This window comes from Culex quinquefasciatus, chromosome 3 (genome assembly GCF_015732765.1).
Source record: "Culex quinquefasciatus strain JHB chromosome 3, VPISU_Cqui_1.0_pri_paternal, whole genome shotgun sequence".
In the NCBI taxonomy this organism is placed as follows: Eukaryota; Metazoa; Arthropoda; class Insecta; order Diptera; family Culicidae; genus Culex; species Culex quinquefasciatus.
Window position 1 is genome coordinate 5,855,589 of NC_051863.1, and position 24,196 is coordinate 5,879,784.

Consider the following 24,196-nt stretch of genomic DNA (forward strand, 5'->3'; position numbering starts at 1 on the left):
TTATGCAATACTTTGAATACAAAGAGACGAGTTGTTCCTTTTAATTCCGCTATAGGAACAATTCGTCTCTTTGTATTCACAGTAATGCATTCTGCTAAAACGCTCAACCAAACCACAATGCAATACTTTACAAAAACCCATTTTTTCTTTAATTCAATGACATTTTGGAAAAAAAAATAAAGTTACACAGCATTGAGCATTTTCTTATTCTTTTAATTTGAAGAAATATGAAAATTTGGCTTAAAACTCGATTTTTTCATAATTAATAATTAATAATTTATAATTTTGATAATTTTGATAATTTTGATAATTTTGATAATTTTGATAATTTTGATAATTTTGATAATTTTGATAATTTTGATAATTTTGATAATTTTGATAATTTTGATAATTTTGATAATTTTGATAATTTTGATAATTTTGATAATTTTGATAATTTTGATAATTTTGATAATTTTGATAATTTTGATAATTTTGATAATTTAGATAATTTAGATAATTTTGATAATTTTGATAATTTTGATAATTTAGATAATTTTGATAATTTTGATAATTTTGATAATTTTGATAATTTTGATAATTTTGATAATTTTGATGATTTTGATAATTTTGATAATTTTGATAATTTTGATAATTTTGATAATTTTGATAATTTTGATAATTTTGATAATTTTGATAATTTTGATAATTTTGATAATTTTGATAATTTTGATAATTTTGATAATTTTGATAATTTTGATAATTTTGATAATTTTGATAATTTTGATAATTTTGATAATTTTGATAATTTTGATAATTTTGATAATTTTGATAATTTTGATAATTTTGATAATTTTGATAATTTTGATAATTTTGATAATTTTGATAATTTTGATAATTTTGATAATTTTGATAATTTTGATAATTTTGATAATTTTGATAATTTTGATAATTTTGATAATTTTGATAATTTTGATAATTTTGATAATTTTGATAATTTTGATAATTTTGATAATTTTGATAATTTTGATAATTTTGATAATTTTGATAATTTTGATAATTTTGATAATTTTGATAATTTTGATAATTTTGATAATTTTGATAATTTTGATAATTTTGATAATTTTGATAATTTTGATAATTTTGATAATTTTGATAATTTTGATAATTTTGATAATTTTGATAATTTTGATAATTTTGATAATTTTGATAATTTTGATAATTTTGATAATTTTGATAATTTTGATAATTTTGATAATTTTGATAATTTTGATAATTTTGATAATTTTGATAATTTTGATAATTTTGATAATTTTGATAATTTTGATAATTTTGATAATTTTGATAATTTTGATAATTTTGATAATTTTGATAATTTTGATAATTTTGATAATTTTGATAATTTTGATAATTTTGATAATTTTGATAATTTTGATAATTTTGATAATTTTGATAATTTTGATAATTTTGATAATTTTGATAATTTTGATAATTTTGATAATTTTGATAATTTTGATAATTTTGATAATTTTGATAATTTTGATAATTTTGATAATTTTGATAATTTTGATAATTTTGATAATTTTGATAATTTTGATAATTTTGATAATTTTGATAATTTTGATAATTTTGATAATTTTGACAATTTTGACAATTTTGATAATTTTGATAATTTTGATAATTTTGATAATTTTGATAATTTTGATAATTTTGATAATTTTGATAATTTTGATAATTTTGATAATTTTGATAATTTTGATAATTTTGATAATTTTGATAATTTTGATAATTTTGATAATTTTGATAATTTTGATAATTTTGATAATTTTGATAATTTTGATAATTTTGATAATTTTGATAATTTTGATAATTTTGATAATTTTGATAATTTTGATAATTTTGATAATTTTGATAATTTTGATAATTTTGATAATTTTGATAATTTTGATAATTTTGATAATTTTGATAATTTTGATAATTTTGATAATTTTGATAATTTTGATAATTTTGATAATTTTGATAATTTTGATAATTTTGATAATTTTGATAATTTTGATAATTTTGATAATTTTGATAATTTTGATAATTTTGATAATTTTGATAATCTTGATAATTTTGATAATTTTGATAATTTTGATAATTTTGATAATTTTGATAATTTTGATAATTTTGATAATTTTGATAATTTTGATAATTTTGATAATTTTGATAATTTTGATAATTTTGATCATTTTGATAATTTTGATAATTTTGATAATTTTGATAATTTTGATAATTTTGATAATTTTGATAATTTTGATAATTTTGATAATTTTGATAATTTTGATAATTTTGATAATTTTGATAATTTTGATAATTTTGATAATTTTGATAATTTTGATAATTTTGATAATTTTGATAATTTTGATAATTTTGATAATTTTGATAATTTTGATAATTTTGATAATTTTGATAATTTTGATAATTTTGATAATTTTGATAATTTTGATAATTTTGATAATTTTGATAATTTTGATAATTTTGATAATTTTGATAATTTTGATAATTTTGATAATTTTGATAATTTTGATAATTTTGATAATTTTGATAATTTTGATAATTTTGATAATTTTGATAATTTTGATAATTTTGATAATTTTGATAATTTTGATAATTTTGATAATTTTGATAATTTTGATAATTTTGATAATTTTGATAATTTTGATAATTTTGATAATTTTGATAATTTTGATAATTTTGATAATTTTGATAATTTTGATAATTTTGATAATTTTGATAATTTTGATAATTTTGATAATTTTGATAATTTTGATAATTTTGATAATTTTGATAATTTTGATAATTTTGATAATTTTGATAATTTTGATCATTTTGATAATTTTGATAATTTTGATAATTTTGATAATTTTGATAATTTTGATAATTTTGATAATTTTGATAATTTTGATAATTTTTAAAATTTTGATAATTTTGATAATTTTGATAATTTTGATAATTTTGATAATTTTGATAATTTTGATAATTTTGATAATTTTAATAATTTTGATAATTTTGATAATTTTGATAATTTTGATAATTTTGATAATTTTGATGATTTTGATAATTTTGATAATTTTGATAATTTTGATAATTTTGATAATTTTGATAATTTTGACAATTTTGACAATTTTGACAATTTTGACAATTTTGACAATTTTAACAATTTTGACAATTTTGATAATTTTGATAATTTTGATAATTTTGATAATTTTGATAATTTTGATAATTTTGATAATTTTGATAATTTTGATAATTTTGATAATTTTGATAATTTTGATAATTTTGATAATTTTGATAATTTTGATAATTTTGACAATTTTGACAATTTTGACAATTTTTAAAATTTTGAAAATTTTGATAATTTTGGTTATTTTGATAATTTTGATAATTTTGATAATTTTGATAATTTTGATAATTTTGATAATTTTGATAATTTTGATAATTTTGATAATTTTGATAATTTTGATAATTTTGATAATTTTGATAATTTTGATAATTTTGATAATTTTGATAATTTTGATAATTTTGATAATTTTGATAATTTTGATAATTTTGATAATTTTGATAATTTTGATAATTTTGATAATTTAGATAATTTAGATAATTTTGATAATTTTGATAATTTTGATAATTTAGATAATTTTGATAATTTTGATAATTTTGATAATTTTGATAATTTTGATAATTTTGATAATTTTGATAATTTTGATAATTTTGATAATTTTGATAATTTTGATAATTTTGATAATTTTGATAATTTTAATAATTTTGATAATTTTGATAATTTTGATAATTTTGATAATTTTGATAATTTTGATAATTTTGATAATTTTGATAATTTTGATAATTTTGATAATTTTGATAATTTTGATAATTTTGATAATTTTGATGATTTTGATAATTTTGATAATTTTGATAATTTTGATAATTTTGATAATTTTGATAATTTTGATAATTTTGATAATTTTGATAATTTTGATAATTTTGATAATTTTGATAATTTTGATAATTTTGATAATTTTGATAATTTTGATAATTTTGATAATTTTGATAATTTTGATAATTTTGATAATTTTGATAATTTTGATAATTTTGATAATTTTGATAATTTTGATAATTTTGATAATTTTGATAATTTTGATAATTTTGATAATTTTGATAATTTTGATAATTTTGATAATTTTGATAATTTTGATAATTTTGATAATTTTGATAATTTTGATAATTTTGATAATTTTGATAATTTTGATAATTTTGATAATTTTGATAATTTTGATAATTTTGATAATTTTGATAATTTTGATAATTTTGATAATTTTGATAATTTTGATAATTTTGATAATTTTGATAATTTTGATAATTTTGATAATTTTGATAATTTTGATAATTTTGATAATTTTGATAATTTTGATAATTTTGATAATTTTGATAATTTTGATAATTTTGATAATTTTGATAATTTTGATAATTTTGATAATTTTGATAATTTTGATAATTTTGATAATTTTGATAATTTTGATAATTTTGATAATTTTGATAATTTTGATAATTTTGATAATTTTGATAATTTTGATAATTTTGATAATTTTGATAATTTTGATAATTTTGATAATTTTGATAATTTTGATAATTTTGATAATTTTGATAATTTTGATAATTTTGATAATTTTGATAATTTTGATAATTTTGATAATTTTGATAATTTTGATAATTTTGATAATTTTGATAATTTTGATAATTTTGATAATTTTGATAATTTTGATAATTTTGATAATTTTGATAATTTTGATAATTTTGATAATTTTGATAATTTTGATAATTTTGATAATTTTGATAATTTTGATAATTTTGATAATTTTGATAATTTTGATAATTTTGATAATTTTGATAATTTTGATAATTTTGATAATTTTGATAATTTTGATAATTTTGATATTTTGATAATTTTGATAATTTTGATAATTTTGATAATTTTGATAATTTTGATAATTTTGATAATTTTGATAATTTTGATAATTTTGATAATTTTGATAATTTTGATAATTTTGATAATTTTGATAATTTTGATAATTTTGATAATTTTGATAATTTTGATAATTTTGATAATTTTGATAATTTTGATAATTTTGATAATTTTGATAATTTTGATAATTTTGATAATTTTGATAATTTTGATAATTTCGATAATTTTGATAATTTTGATAATTTTGATAATTTTGATAATTTTGATAATTTTGATTATACTTATTGTTTTGATTGTGATTTGTTGGGTGCAAGACAGAACCTTCAAAATATTTAAAATATTCGAAAGGATTTTTTTTCCAATTCAATAAATAATGAAATTTTATTCGATTTTGTTGAAACTCTGAAAATGGATTATCTTCCCTTTCGCAGAATCTTCCCCACCACTTTAGACAATTAAAACAACCAACAAAGTTTTGGTGGTTTCGCAACTATTGTGATTTATATCGTCACAACACGAGCACTCACACATACACACACACACACACCAACACATTTACACCGAGTTGGGTTACGCAACCGCGTTTCTGCCGAAAGCCCATGGCCACAAAGTTTTGTACGCCATGAGTTACGAGAGTGGTGGCGACGAGCTTTTTCCAAAACACGGGCGCTGGATGCGAAAATAATGAGATTAAAATCGCGTTGGTGTTGGTGCCGCGATGCTGCTGCTAGCTGTGTGTGTGAGATTAATCGTGGGAAAGTGTGGAAAATTCACGGGAAGGGGAATGCTAGTGCGGTGTAGAGTTTTCAATTTTGCTCGCGATGGGAGTCGGTGATAAATGAGCTGATAAAATTATTAAAATGAGTCACTGGGCGCGGTGTCGTTCGGAAAACACTTTTCTATTGAAGTGATATCGGTTTTTCATGCTGGGTTAGGTTTTGATTTAGAGGTTCCGCTGGAAATTTAAAGCTGAAATAGTGTTGATGGTTGAAGTAGTGCTGATCCGTCCTTTGAGTCTGGTTGGTGATGTTGGGATCAATCAAATTAACAAGAACCAGATTTTGAAAAAAATCTCAAAATTTGACCAAAAGGAAGTACGGGTGATTGATGTTTCTTGGGACTAATTTCTGAAATGAGTACATTAAAATAACATCAACGCTGAAAATTTTTGGACAAATCGAGGCACCTTACTGACATTTGCATTTATTTGATTCAGCATATCAAATTATGCACAGAATTCTTATTTGAACCTAATCTACACCATTCTTTAGGCCATTTAATTTCAATTAATTATGCCAATTACAATGCATAAGATAATATTTCACAGTTCATTAGAATGGATTACGGCAGATGACACAAATTAAATGCAAATGGCACTTTAATAACATCAATTTGCGTTCTTTTCTAAACCCCCCGAAGGGATTAAACTCGAAATTGCATTGCGAATGAGAAAGTCAAACAACAGGTCCACCCTTTCTACCCTCCAGGAGGGGGAATTAGTTTAGAAAATAAACATGCCATTCTGTTTCGGTTTTCCTCCCCAGGGGGGACGAGTATTTCCAACCCATTGGGGGAGATTAATATGATTCTCTCGCACCTTCCCTGGCTTAAGGTCCTTGCCAACCACAGGATTATAATTGGCCTCTCCCCACACACGCACCCAACGACATTCATCAATAATGGCCGAGATCAGTGCGATTATGATTTATTTAATTAATTCCACACTTTCCCACAGTCGGACCGTGTAACCACCCAGTCCGTTCGAAATTGTTCGAATTTTGGTCTCTCTCTCCCCTCACAGGAAAACCGCCGGAGAATGATAATGATTGCTATGGTGATGCCGGTCGTCGTCGTTGTTGATGATGAGTTATGCCTCCGCGTGCTGCGGTTGACCAATAATGATAGTTTGCACTCGGAATTAGAGCTCGGAAACCCGGGAGACTCGTTAGAGAAGGGGGGGATGGGCGGTCATCCAAGGCATTATCCACAGGTATTTGAGGGAGTATTCCCGAAGGGATTAAACGCAATTTCAATTTAATGGAGCATTATTAACTGCATATGCGTGTGCCGAATGTTGGGCTGAGTTTTGTACGCACACACACACACGGGAAATTGTTGGACTTTGCACGGGGCATTAATACGATTTATCGGAGCAGGAATTATGCTCGCGACCTCGCTTTCCCCTTTCTCTTCCTCCTCCCGCTCTCAGTCGGGAGGAGATGTGCAGCTGAACATGGGATGCTGATTGGAATTTTTCCAGCCAAATTTGGCCCAATGCTAAGGGGGAAGGAACAGTGAGATAATGTTTTGCTGCAAAATATATTTTTCAGTTGTTATTGTCAGAAGATTGAAATTTGTTTGTTTCAAAATAATATAAAATAATAACTGAAACCAGTTCGAGATAACTGTACGAATCTAACAAATGTGAAAATTGCAACGAATTCCTCATGTCAAAAACCAGGGCGAAATTAATAGGTTGATGATGGTTATTAAGATGCAACAAATTGCTTGGAATCATAATGAGCATGATAGAGGTTCGTTCAATAAATTAATGCAAACTTAAATTATTTAAATAGTTTTAAAAAATCGATTTTTCTGATATTTTTTTTTATGAATTGGAAAAACTTCACTAAATGTAAAAAACTTCACTAAATGTAGAAAAATTTGATTTATATTTATTACAAGTAAGTTTATTAAAAAAAATTATGAAAAATCTTTTTTTTTACGTTTTTTTTCGAAATACAGTCCAGACGAAGGTCTTGGATAAATTTCACTTCAAAAAAGGCTATATTTTTCAAAAAATCCTCCAAACTTCAATGAATTTTAAGTGCAATCGGCTGAAAAAAATTTAAAATGCCCTTCCTGAGCTTAAAATATTTTTAACATCTCGGGAATTCCCGAATCCCAGGATTTTTTAAAATTTTGTCCGGGAATCCCCGATATCGAAAAAAAAATCAAATTCAGCTCTAGAAAATCTTCAAAACTACGGGAACTATCGAAACAATTCAAATTCATCCCCTAATTACAACCTGAAAAATTGTATTCAACAAAATTTGAGTATTTTTACAATCAGATTGTTGCAGGATTGGGTCCGTAACTTTGCTAATTTTTAAATGAGAAGACAACAACTTCCTCGGTTGCTGTGCACCCTTAAACTTGAAAAAATATATCATATTCGATTATTTTTCTTCAAAAACCGTCATCTAGAGCAAATCAGGACAAAAGTATCGAATTTAAGAAAGCTGTTTGAGTCGAATTTGTTGCAAAATGTTCTGATTTTTTTGATTGATTTATATTAAAACAGGAACAGAACAAAAAAATAGTACACCATTCTTCAAATTTATTGCTCAAAAATTTCTTGAACTTGGCGGTAGTGACTTACAGATAATTTGTTATATATGTTTTGTAAAAAACTTACCTAAAATTTTACATTGTCTGGTATAATTTTATTTGTTTTCGCTTCTGTTTTTTTTCTGGGCAGTTTCAAAGACATATTCAAACTTTTGAGTTCATGGCAAATATACATAAATAAATAAATAAAAAAAAAAATGACTAGAAGTTTATTTTATTTGATTCACATTTGATTGAAAATTGTGGTTCGTTTAAAATCCATGGGTAATTCTCTACCAACCCACACGAAATCTGGAAAAGTTGCCCCGACCCCTCTTCGATTTGCGTGAAACTGTGTCCTAAGGGGTAACTTTTGTCCCTGATCACGAATCCAAGGTCCGTTTTTTGATATCTCGTGACGGAGGGGCGGTACGACCCCTTCCATTTTTGAACATGCCAAAAAAGAAGGTGTTTTTCAATAATTTGCAGCCTAAAAAGGTGATGAGATAGAAATTTGGTGTCAAAGGGACTTTTATGTAAAATTAGACGCCCGATTTGATGGCGTACTCAGAATTCCGATAAAACGAGATATACGAGATATCAAAAATACGTTTTTTCGGACTTTTGAGTACGCCAGCAAATCGGGCGTCTAATTTTACATAGAGTCCCTTTGACACCAAATTTCTATCTCATCACCTTTTTAGGCTGCAAATTATTGAAAAACGCCTTCTTTTTTGGCATGTTCAAAAATGGAAGGGGTCGTACGGCCCCTCTGTCACGAGATATCAAAAAACGGACCTTGGATTCGTGATCAGGGACAAAAGTTACCCCTTAGGACAAAGTTTCACGCAAATCGAAGAGGGGTCGAGGCACCTGCTGTGTGAGTTGGCGGAGAATTACCTCCATAGCACAATGAAGAACAAAAAAAAAAAAAAATAATCTATGTCAAACTATCTATGCTGTCCTAGTTTAGATTGAAGTGTGGATTATCACCAATCAACAGCATTTAGCTAATTCTATAATTCTAAGCTTGAAAAACAAAACAAATATAATGAAAACATAGAATTTATGACTGTTTCAAAAATTTACCGGGATCTTGGGATTTCCCGGGATTCAAAAAATATTTTTCCCGTTTCCCGGGAAATTCGAAACCCAGGAAAATTGGACGCCCTAATTTTGAGTTTAAGTAAATTTTAGAAGTTTTTTTTTCCACAAAAAATGTTTTTTATTTTGTTAAAACTTCAATTGTTTGAATGCCTACCGCCTGTACTGTTTTATACATCATGTATATTTTCATTAAAATTTTGAAATTTTGGAAACATGGATTTATTTATTTTGTATCTTTTTATTATCTTTTGGAAAGCTTTTTTTGAAACTATTTTTTACATTTTGTTTATTTGTATCTGGTTTAACTCACACCCATTTAAATTTTAAACATACAATATGTATGTGAAAAAATACAAAAAAAGACTTAAAATTTTAAAAATTCATACAAAATTTGGCTTCGTTTGGCAAAATGAAATGAAAGCTTTAAATTAAAAAATCCAAAATATACATTTTTTTAATCTCAACTGTCAACTTATCCTGTCCTTTTGAAAAAAACGAGACGGCCTACTTTTGACTACCAAAAATAACAGATTTTAAAATCAATACCTTTTAATACCAGTGTCGAAAAGTTCTACTTTTCAGCACTGAAAAGTAACATTTTTCAATATTGTTTTGTTTTGAACGGTGAATTTACTCAACATATGAATGTTTGACATAAAATTACGTTCAAAAAACGTTTTTCGGAATTGCATGAGCAACTTGTAGCAAAACTGATTTTTTCAGCACTCGTCGTATTTATCCAACTCGGTAAACCTAGTTGGATAAATGTGCCATGGTGTGTTTTCTAGAACAAACTTTTCAGGAAAAAAATAGTCATCGCTACTTTCAAATGTGTCTTATAGGATTTTTTTCAGCTTTCCAATGCTTGTAAGAGCGCAAAGATTCATCGAGAAATTTGTGAGATATCTATTTTGTAAGTATTTTGTTCTTAATTCCTTCATTATTTATTGGAAACTTTTAAATAAAAGTTCCAAAAACTTGTCAAATTCTGTGTTTTATGTGTCATTTATTCATCAAAATGTGCAAAATAATTTTGTAGAAGGTTGCAGTAGGAGTAAAATTCGTGTGTTTAAATTCTAAATGTTGAAAACATCGTCACAAACCTTTTTTTTTTGGTTTAAACTAAATTTAAATAGTATAAAAAAAATAAAACAGAAACTTTCATTCAAGCTAGCTGAACAAAAGTCAATGTATTTGTAATTTTTTTTAAAAAGATAAGATTTATAAGACTTCTATAATATTGTTGATTACATGATCATTTCATACAAGAAAATAAAAAAAAAACAATTCATACTCATGAAAAGTATTTCTCTTGAAGCTTGCAACAGTAATTTTTAATTCAATTTCGAGTATAAAACATGTTACTTTTTTACACCCAAAATCTTATTTTTACTCAAAAATTCTATTTTATTTAAAATGTTGGATAAGTTTCACAACCAGTTTTGCAAATCATAAAAAAATATTTCTGAATTATGATATTGTGTGTTTTTTCGAGTATTTATTTATTCTTCGAAATAAATTATCCAATGAACAAGCCTTCAGTTAAAAGTTTTCATGTTTGAAAGGGTTTGGTGATAATTAGCTTATTTAATTGTTGATTGCTTATTATCACCGGTGACGTTATCGATAATATCATCGTCGCCGTTCACGAAAATCAATTATTTTATCTTGAACAATTCTGTCCATGTTCCTTTTGCTTTAACCAATGTCGAGAGTAGAAAAAAATAAGGGAATTATAAAAATTTTAATAACAAGTTAAGGTTTCATCATTTGAATATAAAAGTATTTCAAAAATGCATAACACAGCAGTCCTTTTGCTTTGCTATCATAAATTTCCAAAATGTCAAAATATTGAGGAATAATAAAAAGGTTTAAAACATGTTTGTTTGGGCATAAATAAAAAAAAAACACAAAAATTCGTAACAATTGTTCGAGGCTTCCATTGTTACTTTTTGATGTCAAAATTGCATTTATTTCTATGTTTTGGTGTCAAATCAAAATAAAGTATATTTTTTGCGTTTGGGAAAGTGGGGAACTTTATCCCCTCTCAATATTTTAAATATATTTAATAAAAAATTAAATATTCTTATTGAACCCACATTTGAGCACCAAGGAATCAGCATGTAATTGAACAACAAACACCAAAATTTCATCCCACTGTGCATCCCCTCGATTGCACCCACGCCTGTAATCCGTTAACCGCCCAATTTGGCCGAATGCTCGAGCCGTTAAACGGGCTGGATAATTTGAAATAATTATCTACCGAGAGGGCATGGCAGGGCAGGGTGGGTTGCTGGCTAGATTTGCGTTGAGTTAGTGGGCCGGTGAAACGCAACCCCGCTCAATCACCTGCATTCAAAGCCTACCGACCTGCCTGCGTGGTAGTGGGTGGGTGGAATTAGGAGGTTTGGGTGGGAGGGTTTTGGGCCTGTGTGAAAAATTTACGACTTGTAATTATCGCCTGCGGTTTGAAAAACAGTCATAGATGTGGAAGAGGGGGGTGATGGGAAGAGGAAAGGGGGGTTTGGCTGAAATTGAGCAATTGGGTGTGGGCGTTGTGTCTGTTTAGCACCTTCAACCTATTGGTTGGTCGAATTGAGGGTAAGGGGAATCGGTTAGTGATATTTGCGGTGGAACAACAGCAATGCATTATGGCTGCGATTGTGCAGCGCAATAAAATACAGGGCTTTGCTGCGCTGATCCAGTACATGCTATAATTATGCTGTTTGTAAAATTAAATTGTTATTCAAGGCAATCGAAACATTATTGCAATTGTTTTATGTGGTTTTGTTTGATATTATATCAATTCAAATCAAAAGTTCACATTCATCGATCGTAGCACATTTTTGGATTTCTATCCCATTCAAGATGGGTTATTCTCTTCAAACTCACATGAAATCGGAAAAGTTGCCTCGACCCCTCTTCGATTAACGTGGAAGCTGGGACATGTTTTGAAACATGGTTTGAAAAATATTTTTGTATTGTTTACGATCAAAGTTTCGTAAATTCTTAGTATGCCATCAATTCGGGCGTCCAATTTTACATAAAGGTCTCTTTGACTCCAAATATCCATACCATCAAAATTTCAGGCTGCAAATCAAATAAAAACACGCCTATCTCGTATTTGTTTCATAGATTATAAATCAGCCACATTCTATATAAAAACTAACCTAATCCACCTAAGTGGTTGATGCCTTCTTCACTGTTTACTAATAATCAATGGCTGATATGATGGGTTTGGGACATTTTTTAGCCTTCCTCCTGCTCTTAAAACAAACTTTCTATTAAAAGCCCGGAAACCCACCTTTATGCATAACATATGTGACTCAGAAACACTGAGTTTTCACAGCACTGGAACCGGCAACCCGGTCTCGAGTTATGACCGCTTAAGTAAAATTCTTGTACTTTTTAAAGCCAGATCTCACTTAAATGTTTGTAAACGATGTAACGAAACGAAACTATTGGCACTACGCCCCCCGGGGCATGGCCTTCCTCTAACGTGGGATTTCTGCTCCAGCGCCTCTGACGAGACAGGAGAAACCGGGACCGACGTTTTACTTCACCATCCGATAGAAGCTCAGTGGATAAGGCGGGAATCGAACCCGCGTCTCATAGCATCATCGGGATCGGCAGCCGAAGCCGCTACCCCTGCGCCACGAGACCCACCGAATCCTTAATTCAACCTATCGTTATTTAGGTAATTGAAAAACCTTTCTAACGAGTCCAAAAAAAAAAAATGAAGATCTGGCAACCCTGTCTCGAGATATGGCTACTTAACTGCCCACCATTGAAAAAACGGATAATATCCACTTTTGGCAAAAACGAGATATTAGCACCAGGTGGTAGAGGATGTTCCAACGCATCTTCTGGAACTTGAATTTCACTGAAATAGTGTTTAGACTTGGCTGCCGATGCGAAAAACCAAACGGCTAATATGCCACTCTTATGGGAAATTGCCTAGACAGAGATTTTGTGACAAACACAAAAACGCGTTTTTCTCGGAATACTTGATTTGGCATAATAGCCGAATTTTCAATTATGGGCAGTTAAGTGATATTTATGTACTTTTTTGAAACCGGATCTCACTTAAATGTATGCAAACTATGCTCGGATCCATCATCCGACCCATCGTTGGTTACGAAATCAAAATACCTTTCAAAGAGTCCAAAATATTGAAGATCTGGCAACCCTGTCTCGAGTTATGACCATTTAAGTGATATGTATGTTATTTTTTGAAGCCAGATCTCATTTAAATGAATGTAAACATTTTCTGGATCCATCATCCGACCCATCGATGTTTAGGTAATCGAAATACCTTTCAATGAGTCCACAATATTGAGAATTTGGGAACCCTGTCTCGAATTATGACCACTTAAGTGATATTTATATACTTTTTCGAAGCCGGATTTCACTCAAATGTTTGTAAACGATGTCCGAATTCATCATCCAACCCATCGTTGGTTAGATAATTGAAAGACCTTTCTAATGAGTCTAAAACATTGAAGATCTGTCAACCCTATCTCGAGTTATGACCACTTAAGTGATATTATGTACTTTTTTGAAGCCGGTTCTCACTTAAATGAATGAACACGTTTTCCGGATCCATCGTCCGACCCATTGTTGGTTAGGTAATTGAAAGACCTTTCTAACTCGAATTATGACCGCAAGAGTGATATTTATGAAAAAAAATATTGATGAAATTGGTGTCCAAGCCCATCGTATTACTCATTATTGGTAAAAAGTGAGGAAGGCATCAACCACATAGGTGGATTAAGTTGTTTTTCATTTTAGATTCGGAACAAAAACGTTTTTGACATATGAGCAATTCTCTGCGATTTCGGTCATTCGATTTTTTCTGTATTTTTTAAAACGGCTGAAACTTTTTTGGTGCCTTCGGTATGCCCATAGAAGCCATTTTGCATCATTAGTTTGTCCATATAATTTTCCATACAAATTTGGCAGCTGTTCATACAAAAATGATATGTGAAAATTCAATAATCTGTATCTTTTGAAGGAATATTTTGATCGATTTGATGTCTTCGGCAAAGTTGTAGGTATGGATATGGACTACACTGAAAAAAATGATACACGGTAAAAAAATTTTGGTGATTTTTTATTTAACTTTTTGTCACTAAAACTTGATTTGCAAAAAAACACTATTTTTATTTTTTTTTATTTTTTGATATGTTTTAGAGGACATCAAATGCCAACTTTTCAGAAATTTCCAGAATGGGCAAAAAATCTTTGACCGAGTTATGATTTTTTTAATCAATACATTTTTTTCAAAAAATCGAAATATTGGTCGCAACAATTTTTCAATTTATTTTTTTATGTAAAATTGAATTTGCAATCAAAAAGTACTTAAGTGAAATTTTGATAAAAGGCACCGTTTTCAAGTTATAGACATTTTTAAGTAACTTTTTTCAAAATAACCGAAGTTATTGATTTTTTTAAAATAGTGCCCATGTTTGCCCATTTTTGAAAAAAATATTTTTGAAAAGCTGAGAAAATTCTCTATATTTTGCATTCCTGAATTTTGTTGACTCGACCCTTGTTGCTGAGATATTGCCATGCAAAGATTTTAAAACAGGAAAATTTATGTTTTCTAAGTCCCACCCAAACAACACACCATTTTCTAATGTCGATATCTCAGCAAGTAATGGTCCGATTTTCAATGCTAAAATATGAAATATTGGTGAAATTTTCCGATCTTTTCGAAAAAAATTTTTTCAAAATTTTTAAACCAAGACTAACATTTCAAAAGGGCCAAACATTCAATATTACGCCCTTTTCAAATGTTAGTCTTTGATTAAAAATTATGAAAATAATTTTTTCGAAAAGATCGAAAAATTTCACGAATGTTTCATATTTTAACATTGTAAATCGGACCATTAGTTGCTGAGATATCGACATGAGAAATTGGTGGGTTGTTTGGATGAGACTTAGAAAACATCAATTTTCTTGTTTTTAAACCTTTGCTAGCAATATCTCAGCAACTAAGGGTCGTATCAACTAAGTGCAAAAAGGCAAAATATAGAGAATTTTCTCAGCTTTTCAAAAATATTTTTTCCAAAAATGTTCAAACATGGGCACTATTTTAAAAAAATCAATAACTGCGACTATTTTGAAAAAAAGTTACATTAAAATGGCTATAACTTGAAAACGGTGCCTTTTACCAAAATTTACTAAGAAGCTTTTTGATTGCAAATTCAATTTTACATCAAAACATTAAATTGAAAATTTTTTGCGACCAATATTTCGATTTTCTGAAAAAAAATGTATTGATTAAAAAAATCATTTCTCGGTCAAAGATTTTTTGACCATTCTGGAAATTTCTGAAAAGTTGGCATTTGATGTCCTCTAAAACATATAAAAAAATAAAAAAAATAAAATTAGTGTTTTTTTTTGCAAATGAAGTTTTAGTGACAAAAAGTTAAATAAAAAATCACCAAAATTTTTTTACCGTGTATCATTTTTTTCAGTGTAGTCCATATCCATACCTACAACTTTTCCGAGGACACCAAATCGATCAAAAAATTCCTTCAAAAGATACAGATTTTTGAATTTTCACATATCATTTTTGTATGGACAGCTGCCAAATTTGTATGGAAAATTATATGGACAAACTAATTATGCAAAATGGCTTCTTTGGGCATACCGAAGGCACCAAAAAAGTTTCAGCCGGATAAAAAAATACAAAAATTAAAATTAAAGAAGAAAGACCGATTCCGTAGAGAACTGCTCATATTAAATAAGTGGCCATTACTTCAGCCAGGGTTGCCAGATCTTCAAACTTTTAGACACATTGGAAAGGTTTTTCGATTATCTAAGGGACCATTCATAATCCACGTGGACATTTTATTCAAATCTCAGACCCTCGGGTCGGATGATGGATTTATGCAGTTGACGTGGGTCTTCAAGCTTTTAATGATAAGTTCATTTTTAGAGTAGGATTGGAGAAAGCAAAAAAAGCATGCCTGCATAATTTTCCTATTTTGAGAATTCAATTTTATAAAGATTCGATATGGCATGGCAAACTCTCGAGAGTTAAAAATAAAAGAAATTCCCAAGAACCTGAGGTGATCAAAAATAACCAGTGCGGCAATTTCTTCCTAAACTCGTGCTGGCCATGGGCATGTTTTCAATCCATTTCTTATCCAATTTCAAGTGCACAAACAAAACAATACGGTCACCCAGCACTCGAAGATCTGTAAGGCCATTTTTTATATAAATAAAAAAGTAAAAGGACGATGGTTATTGCCAAGTGGATGGTTATTATTCCCTCATTGGAAAGAGCCCCTTCCAATGGTTTATGACCCATTGATAGCGATCATTTTTATTCGTTTTTGAATTGGGAAAAATTTACTCTTCTTCTTCCCTAGAAGGGTCCATTCGCCATCCCGAAACGGAAGTTGAAAATTGTGTATTGCCAATAAATTTGCCATTTTCTCCCACAAACTAGGGTGGCCCGCACTTCAAAAGACCCTTTTCTGTGCATTCCAGCTAGCTAGCTGTGGGAAAGCAAAAAAAGATAAACCAAAAATTTTTATTCGAACCCGGTTCTCCACGAGGGGGGGCTGCCAGAGCTTCAAAAGGTGCATCATTATTAATAAATTTGAATGGCAGAGCCCCCGCGGGCGGACCTCTCAAGAGTCTCCAATGGTCTCCTCTTTCCGGAGTAACGACAAGAGAGAGAGAGTCGTAACGAAGTGGTTTTCACGATGAATAAAAAACGAATAAAAATAAGGGGAAAATGGCACCGTGGAAACAAAATAAATAAAAATGTTTAACCAAGCCACACTGCAAAAGGTTTTTTTTTCCTCTCTCCCTTCCAAAAAGAGGGCAGAAAGTTTCGGTTTGGCTTCTCGTATATAACAAATGCGAGCGAGCGAGAGAGTTTTTCCCGGGAAATTGGTCCTTGCGAAATCATTTTCAGCTTTCGTGCACCTTCGATTCAACGTGAGCCAGCAGCAACGTGGAGCCAATAAATTGCGTAACAAAATGGAAGTTTAATGGAAAAATGTGGCACCGCCAAATGAGTTCGCCAGGGGAAGCCAAAAGACTCGGGCTGATATGCAGCGGAAAATTTTTTTTCGTTTGAAAGTGATGTCCCAAGAATTTGTTAGGAGAAAGGCGATGACGTAACTTAAAATTTCAAAAAATTCAATATAAACATTTTATTTTAAAAATCTTCTTACCAGACTAACATTAAATCTTCAAAACTTCATCAATACCAATCAGACAAAGAAATATAGCAAACTTCATTAAAAAAGCTCCTTTAGTACGGGATCCACAGAACAAACAATAGAAGCAAATTTCGATTTATTTTGTTTGTTCTTCATTCTCCTGGTTGGATTTCTCGGAATCTATTTCGCTTCATGTTCACATTTGGTTCAAAGAGAACTTTTCTTTTTTTCTACATTACCACCGGTGCAAAACGGCACCCTACCCCCTCCGTACAAAGTACAGTCTGGGTAGAATTTATGGTTCTATTGTTTTGTCATTCCATTTCGACTAGTGTTGTTGTTGTTGTTGTTGTGTTTGTATGTGTGTATGCTGGAAAGTACTTGATAATGACCAATGTGTTGTAGATTATTCCCACGAGAGGAACATGGGAGGAGATTTTTCCTGTGAGAATCAGGACACGGAGAGAAATTGGACGTCCAAATTAGTCAAACTAAGCAATAGTTTCGATATGTTTTCAAATTTGGTATGACTGATCTGTGGAACGTTTGATATTGATGTTGAATAGCTTTTTTCAAAAGTTGACGTCTTTTTCACGATAATTCAAAAACCAAAACATTATAAAAATCTTCTAAAAATATAAATATAAGCGTTAAAATATGTAGTGGTTAACACTTAATTGTTAATAAAATTGTCAATCAATATTCAAATCTATCAGTAAAAATCTGTCTGTATAGTTTTTCTCGGTTTCAAAATTAGTTTTGCTTCCCAAAAGAAATGAACTATTTTTTACCAACATGGTCGATGTTTTCTGAAAACATTTATTTAAAAAAATGCAGCTTTCATAAAACAGCTTTGCTATTTTCTAAAACATTTAACAAAAATTTGTGATTTTTTTGTACCAGACATAAATTTGCGATAAAAAGAAATGTTTTTTCTGCATTGTATTCATGTTTTTTTTTTTCATTTCGAGAGTATGAAGCTTAAATCTTATTTTAATATAATTCGCTATTTCAAGCAAATTTCATCATTGTTTTGTCCATACATGTCTCCATACAATTTTAGCAGCTTGGTTTGTAAATATTTCAAAATTTGTGACATGAAAACGAAATTTTTAGGCAAAGTTAGAAGTATTCAGAAGGACTTATCAGAAAAATGGTTAAACTCAAAAAATAAAAATAAATTTTCAAAGTAACTTTTTATTACTTTAAGTTGAATTTTTAATTAGTCGTAGTTATAGATTTTCCATTTTTTTAAAGTATTTGGGAACCAAAAAAACAGCATTTGAGTCTTAGAGAAGTTTCAGTTGAAATGTTACTGGCGAGTTTATTTTTTGAAGAAACTGCCAAATTTAATTTCATGTGCACAATTATGGAATTAAAGTTTCATTGAGTTCGATTATGAGATAAAATCATCAATTATTTGATTTTTTGAAATAGTTCCCATAAATGCTCATTTCTGAAAATATTTATTTCAGAAATTTGAAAAAAAACATCGTCTGAGAAACATTGAAAAAATAACAAACTTTAAGTTTCCGAAGAGTCAATGCACTAAATTTTCAAAGGCCGATCTGATCTCTTATTGGTACGATTTTCAATGTCAGTATATTAATTATTCGTAAGATTTTGTGATTTTTTTCGAAAAAAAACTACAAACTGAATCTGAAATTTTTTAAAATCAAACCTATTATTCAAAAGAGTCTTCAATTAATTAAAACGAATTTTAGGTTTGTTTCTGTTTTGGCTTACAATTATTTCTTTAAAAATATTTTTTCATAGAAAAACTGGAGAATGTTTTGGAAGATTTTAAAATTGTTGATTGATGGAAATGTCATTAATAAATTGCAAAATATGAATGCGACTTTCAATTCACTAGCATTTCAATTAACTTTTTGCTAGGATTTGAAATAACACATTTTTTTAGTTTCTTCAAGAGTTTGCAAAGATTACATTTTTCCTTATTGAAAATCGGACCAACAGTTTCACGAATCAATTGAAAAATGAAGGCTGTTTTCAAAGCTTAAAAATATGATTTATTCCAATCACATTTTTTTTTTAAATAGAATCCTATATTTTAACAATTATTTGTCATTTTTTCAAAGGTAAAACATAACAATTGTAGAGAACTCTATCCGATTGAAAGAAAAAAAGTAGGTTACTTTAAAAAAATCAAAAACATATTGCATTGCAAAAAATAACCCATGAATAACTAAAATGAAGTGAGTCAAATTTTACCATTTAAAAAAATGTTAGGTGCTTTTCGCTTGTGAATTTGACTAAGCATAAGAAAATAGTTTTCTGGTTCGCTGTTGCAAATCATTTCTTAGTTACAGTTGGCCTGAATTGGGTATGGAAAAAAATAAATAAATTGAAAACAGTTTAAAATTGCGAAAAAAATCCATTTCGGCATGTTTAGGCTTATTTACAAATTTCCAAAATTTTAGCGCAAATCAGTATTGTCAAAATATCAATTTTCATTTTTTTTAAAACATTAATGATTTCTAAAAAGATGTTTACCATTTTATTTTATTATAGTTTTATCTGTTGGCGGAAAGTGAAATATTTTTTTATTGCAGCTATTTGTTCTGAATCGTTATTAAGTAAAAGTCCTTTTCATACTTCTCTGTGACTCAAAACAAAGCAAAAAATAAAACTAACGATTGGAAAGCAACTGGGCTCGTGTAAAATGCATTTTAAAACATTTTTTGATCTAAATGTTAAAACCTAGGCTTGTAATTTCAGTTTTAATATTTTTTTGGCACCCCTCCTCCTCCTCTTTAATATTGGTCTGAAAAATTTACGTCAGTACTTAGATATTTTGGAAACTTATGATTGCAAAACAACTGAACAGGTGTATAATGCATTTTAAAACACTTTGCATTCAAATCTTGAAATCATGGCTCGTGAATTTAATTTTTTAACTTTTTTTATTTTTTGGGTGTTTTTGAAACCGCCTTGAGTCAAGGGGTATTTAAAAACATCCAAAAAGCAAAAACTGAAAATTTGGTTTGCTGAACCTTTAAAAAAAACTCTAAATATTTATTTCCAAATATTCACATACCGTCTGTATGCGTGAGATTGAGTCTGGGAAATATTTTAGCAGGGTATGCTATAATTTTTCAACATAACATTTTTTCATAAAAAAGGTCGATAAAAAACATGTGAATTTTAAGTGCCATAAGCGTTATGTTTGGTTTACGTTTAATCTTTTAAGTAAACATTCAAAAGATTTGAAAAAGTGGGTTAGGATAAAGTCACAAATTGAAGATGGAATTCAAAAAATAAATTATTTCTTTTTCTTTTGTTTTCGACCTGTATGGTAGCAGATTCTGGGGTTATAACGTCATGATTCGAATTCCCGGACGCTTCGAAACCCGGACACTTCATCTTGTTTTATCAATTATTTAGATATAAATTTGCATTATGAATGTCAAAACTCTTTTATTTGATGAATTGAAACATTAACTTTCATTTAAAGTTTGTTTGAACGCTGTAGTTAATGCCAAAACAATTAAATACAATAAAATTATAAGTTTACCAAAAATGCGAAACATTTCACTTGAAATATTTCATAGGCGTTCGAAGCACCGGGAAGGCAAAGCAGAAATTTATGGTTTCCATTTCCTTAAATTCTAGCAATTTTTTATATAAACTATCGATTGTCGATTGCCATTCACTAACATTTCAGTCCAAATTTGTGCGATTCATAAGTTAATTCGAGTGTCCGGAATTCGAAGCAAAAGTGTCCGGATTTCGAATCAGCTTTTATCAGTGTCCGGGATTCGAAGTACAACAAGTTATTTTAATTTTGAAATTCTGATGAAAAATTGTTAGAAAAGACATAATTTGCAAGCATTTTCTTAAAACTGACTGTTTATGCTACGTCCTGATGATACATGATACTTTGCCAGCTATAACAAAAGGATATGCTACTAAGTGTCCGGATTTCGAATCATGACGTTACCGGCTTTCTCAGTCGTACAAAAAATAAATAAATAAAAATAAACGATTTTTATTTTTAAAACGCCGACGTTTTGACACATGTGTTTTATCCAAATGTTGAAACTTCGGACTTATCAAAAATAAAAATCGTTTGATTTTTTGCTGTACGACTGAGAAAGCCGGTATAAACCCAGAATCTGAATTTATTTCCTTTTGTCTGTGGTATAAGTTAGAAAACAAAATATAATAAAGCATGGAAAAATATAGGCAGAATTTATAGAATCCATAATTCATTCTCTGGAGTAATATTGCTGTGAACACGCGAACCGCACTGAATTTATGGCAGTGAGTCCTTTTGACGGTTCGTGAATTCCGAGGATTTGAAAAGATCGTTAAATTGTTGATCACTGGATATTCCAGGCTGTTTACGTTGGTTTGTCTATGATGATGGGTTTAGAAATTGATCTAGATTTTAGATTTTAAATTTGTGATAAAATCATTCTACAATGTTTCGGTATGTTTTCCGTGCCCCCAGATGTCCGGAATTGCACAATGATAGTATGAGTTATGTAGGTTAGTTCAGAGAGTGGGCAGCACCGCACACATGTGCTTTACGAGAGTAAAAAAAAAGCGAAAAAGAATGGCATTCTGAGCTCGACCGTTACGTGTGTAAGCATGAGTGTGTGCGTGTTTTTGTTTGGGAGTGTGCATTACCTATTCCGTTGGTGCCGATAAAGTGCTTTCCTCCCGATGCTTGCACGTAATCACGTTCCTCTGGCCGAATGGTGATGGTGATGGTGCGTAGTTTGGTGGTTGGTGGTGGTGGTGGTGGTGGTGAGATGAACAAGGGTTCATTTACGACCCGCGCGCGCGAAGAAGAACAGAACAGGAAGAGAGAAAGAAGAAGAGAATGAAATTAGAGATGTGTGCAGTCAGGCGGAAGTTCGTGAGCTGGTGGTGGTGGTAACTATTGTTTCTATTTATTTGTGTGAGCTTCAAGGTTTTCTTTTTTTTATTTGCTTGCCCCAGATTGGAGAAGAACCGGATGGTGGTCCTTAGATTAGCTGGTACGCGAACGACGACGACGACGACGACGAGGTCGACGGTACCTTTTTGTGTTCCGGAAGGCACTTCCTCCCAAAAGACGGATCAAAATTGCAAACAGAAGAAGAAGAAGACGTTCTTGCAAGCTGCTACTTGTAATGGGTTTTCGGTGGTTTTGAAATGAGCTCGAATAGTGCTTTTTATCGGGCACATAATGAGCGGCAGGTTGTTTGTGGTCTCGAACTGTGTACTATGGAGTGTGGGTGAGGTTAGGTACGGTTCGTAACCAGCTCAGTGAAAACGTCTGCCGGTGGCTTTCGACAAGTAATATTTCACTTCTAGTTGTTTTTACCTTCAAGGAAAGCTGATGCTGTTGTTGATAGTTTGGAATGATTTATTGTAGCCAGTTGGAGTGGTTGAAATGTTTGTAATGCACATCCAAAAGAAAGAAGTGCAAGTTCAACTTAATTAATCAATACCATCGAAAATACTTTAACTCAGTATTTTTTTACAAACGTTTTTTATAAATATAGTGAGATCAAATTTATTCAATTCATGATTATAATTGTTGGACCTGGCAATTAGCTGTGTTCTCTCTAAAAGTAGAAAAAAATACCTCATAAAAGACCATGAAATTATTATATTTTCTATTTATATAAACATATAAATGTTATTTTAGTATACTCAGGTTCTCATAATATTAACAAAAAACTATTTCATAATAAAATACTTCACTTCGGACATCTCTAAACTACTCTAAAGTGATTTAGAATGTTTAATCCAAGATGGCGGCCAAAATGGTGGTGATGAATTATTGCAAAAATGCATTTTGTTATTTAGTAGGCTATCAACTATCCAAATTTGCCTTAAATGAGGTCATAAAACTTGAATTTGAAGTTAAAAATATAAAAATAACACTTTTAAGTTCTTATTGGGAAGTTACTTTAATCTGCCTCAGTGGAAAAAAAGAGATTTTTTCTTTTAAAGGATTATTCCTGGCTATTTTGTTGGCATGATTCGATTTTTTTTTCAAAACGAATTTTTCAGCAAATATATCATGCCACCTTATTTTTTGGTATTGAAGAAAAAAACCAAAATATGGTAACATGTCATTTGAGTCATCGATCAAAATTTCTAAATTTAATTTAAATTAAGTTTTTTTCTGATTGAGTCAAGAAAGAGATTTAACAAAAAAAATATTAAAAAATCACAAAGTTCTAAAATGGCAAAATCAGATAATCAAGCGCTTTATAAAACATAATATTTCAAGATTTCTTTTTAATACTCGCTTTGAAAGGGAGCGTTCTTTTATTACGTAACGCAAAAACATGGATTAGCGTAAACGGTCTTCAAGCCCCCCCCCCCCACCAATTGCATTACGTAATAAAAGAACGCTCTCAAGTGAAAAAGAACTGTGACGGCAAAAAGCAAAAAATAAATTTTGAATTGTATTTTTGATTTTATACTTTTTTATCAAGTTTCTTTCTTATTTTGTAGATTTGGAAGTTGAATTTAAAATAAATGTTGATTCATCAAGTTGTCAGCGTATAAATTTATTAATTTTTTGCTAATCATTCAATGCGAACATTTTCAAAAAACAAAAAAGATT

General features: G+C 29.0%; 1 protein-coding gene across 5 annotated transcripts in view; it reads right to left on the reverse strand.

Moving 5' to 3' along the window:
- The window catches only part of LOC6050873, a 461,546-nt gene that overhangs the window by 98,980 nt on the left and 338,370 nt on the right, over positions 1–24,196 (reverse strand). For 4 of the 5 annotated variants that reach the window (XM_038266227.1, XM_038266229.1, XM_038266228.1 and 1 more), the window contains exon 6: positions 22,258–22,317. The exons of the other annotated variant lie outside the window; for it this stretch is intronic. In XM_038266227.1, coding sequence (XP_038122155.1) covers positions 22,258–22,317 — 60 coding nt within the window. The remainder of the gene's footprint in view (positions 1–22,257; positions 22,318–24,196) is intronic. 5 annotated transcript variants of the gene reach the window in all.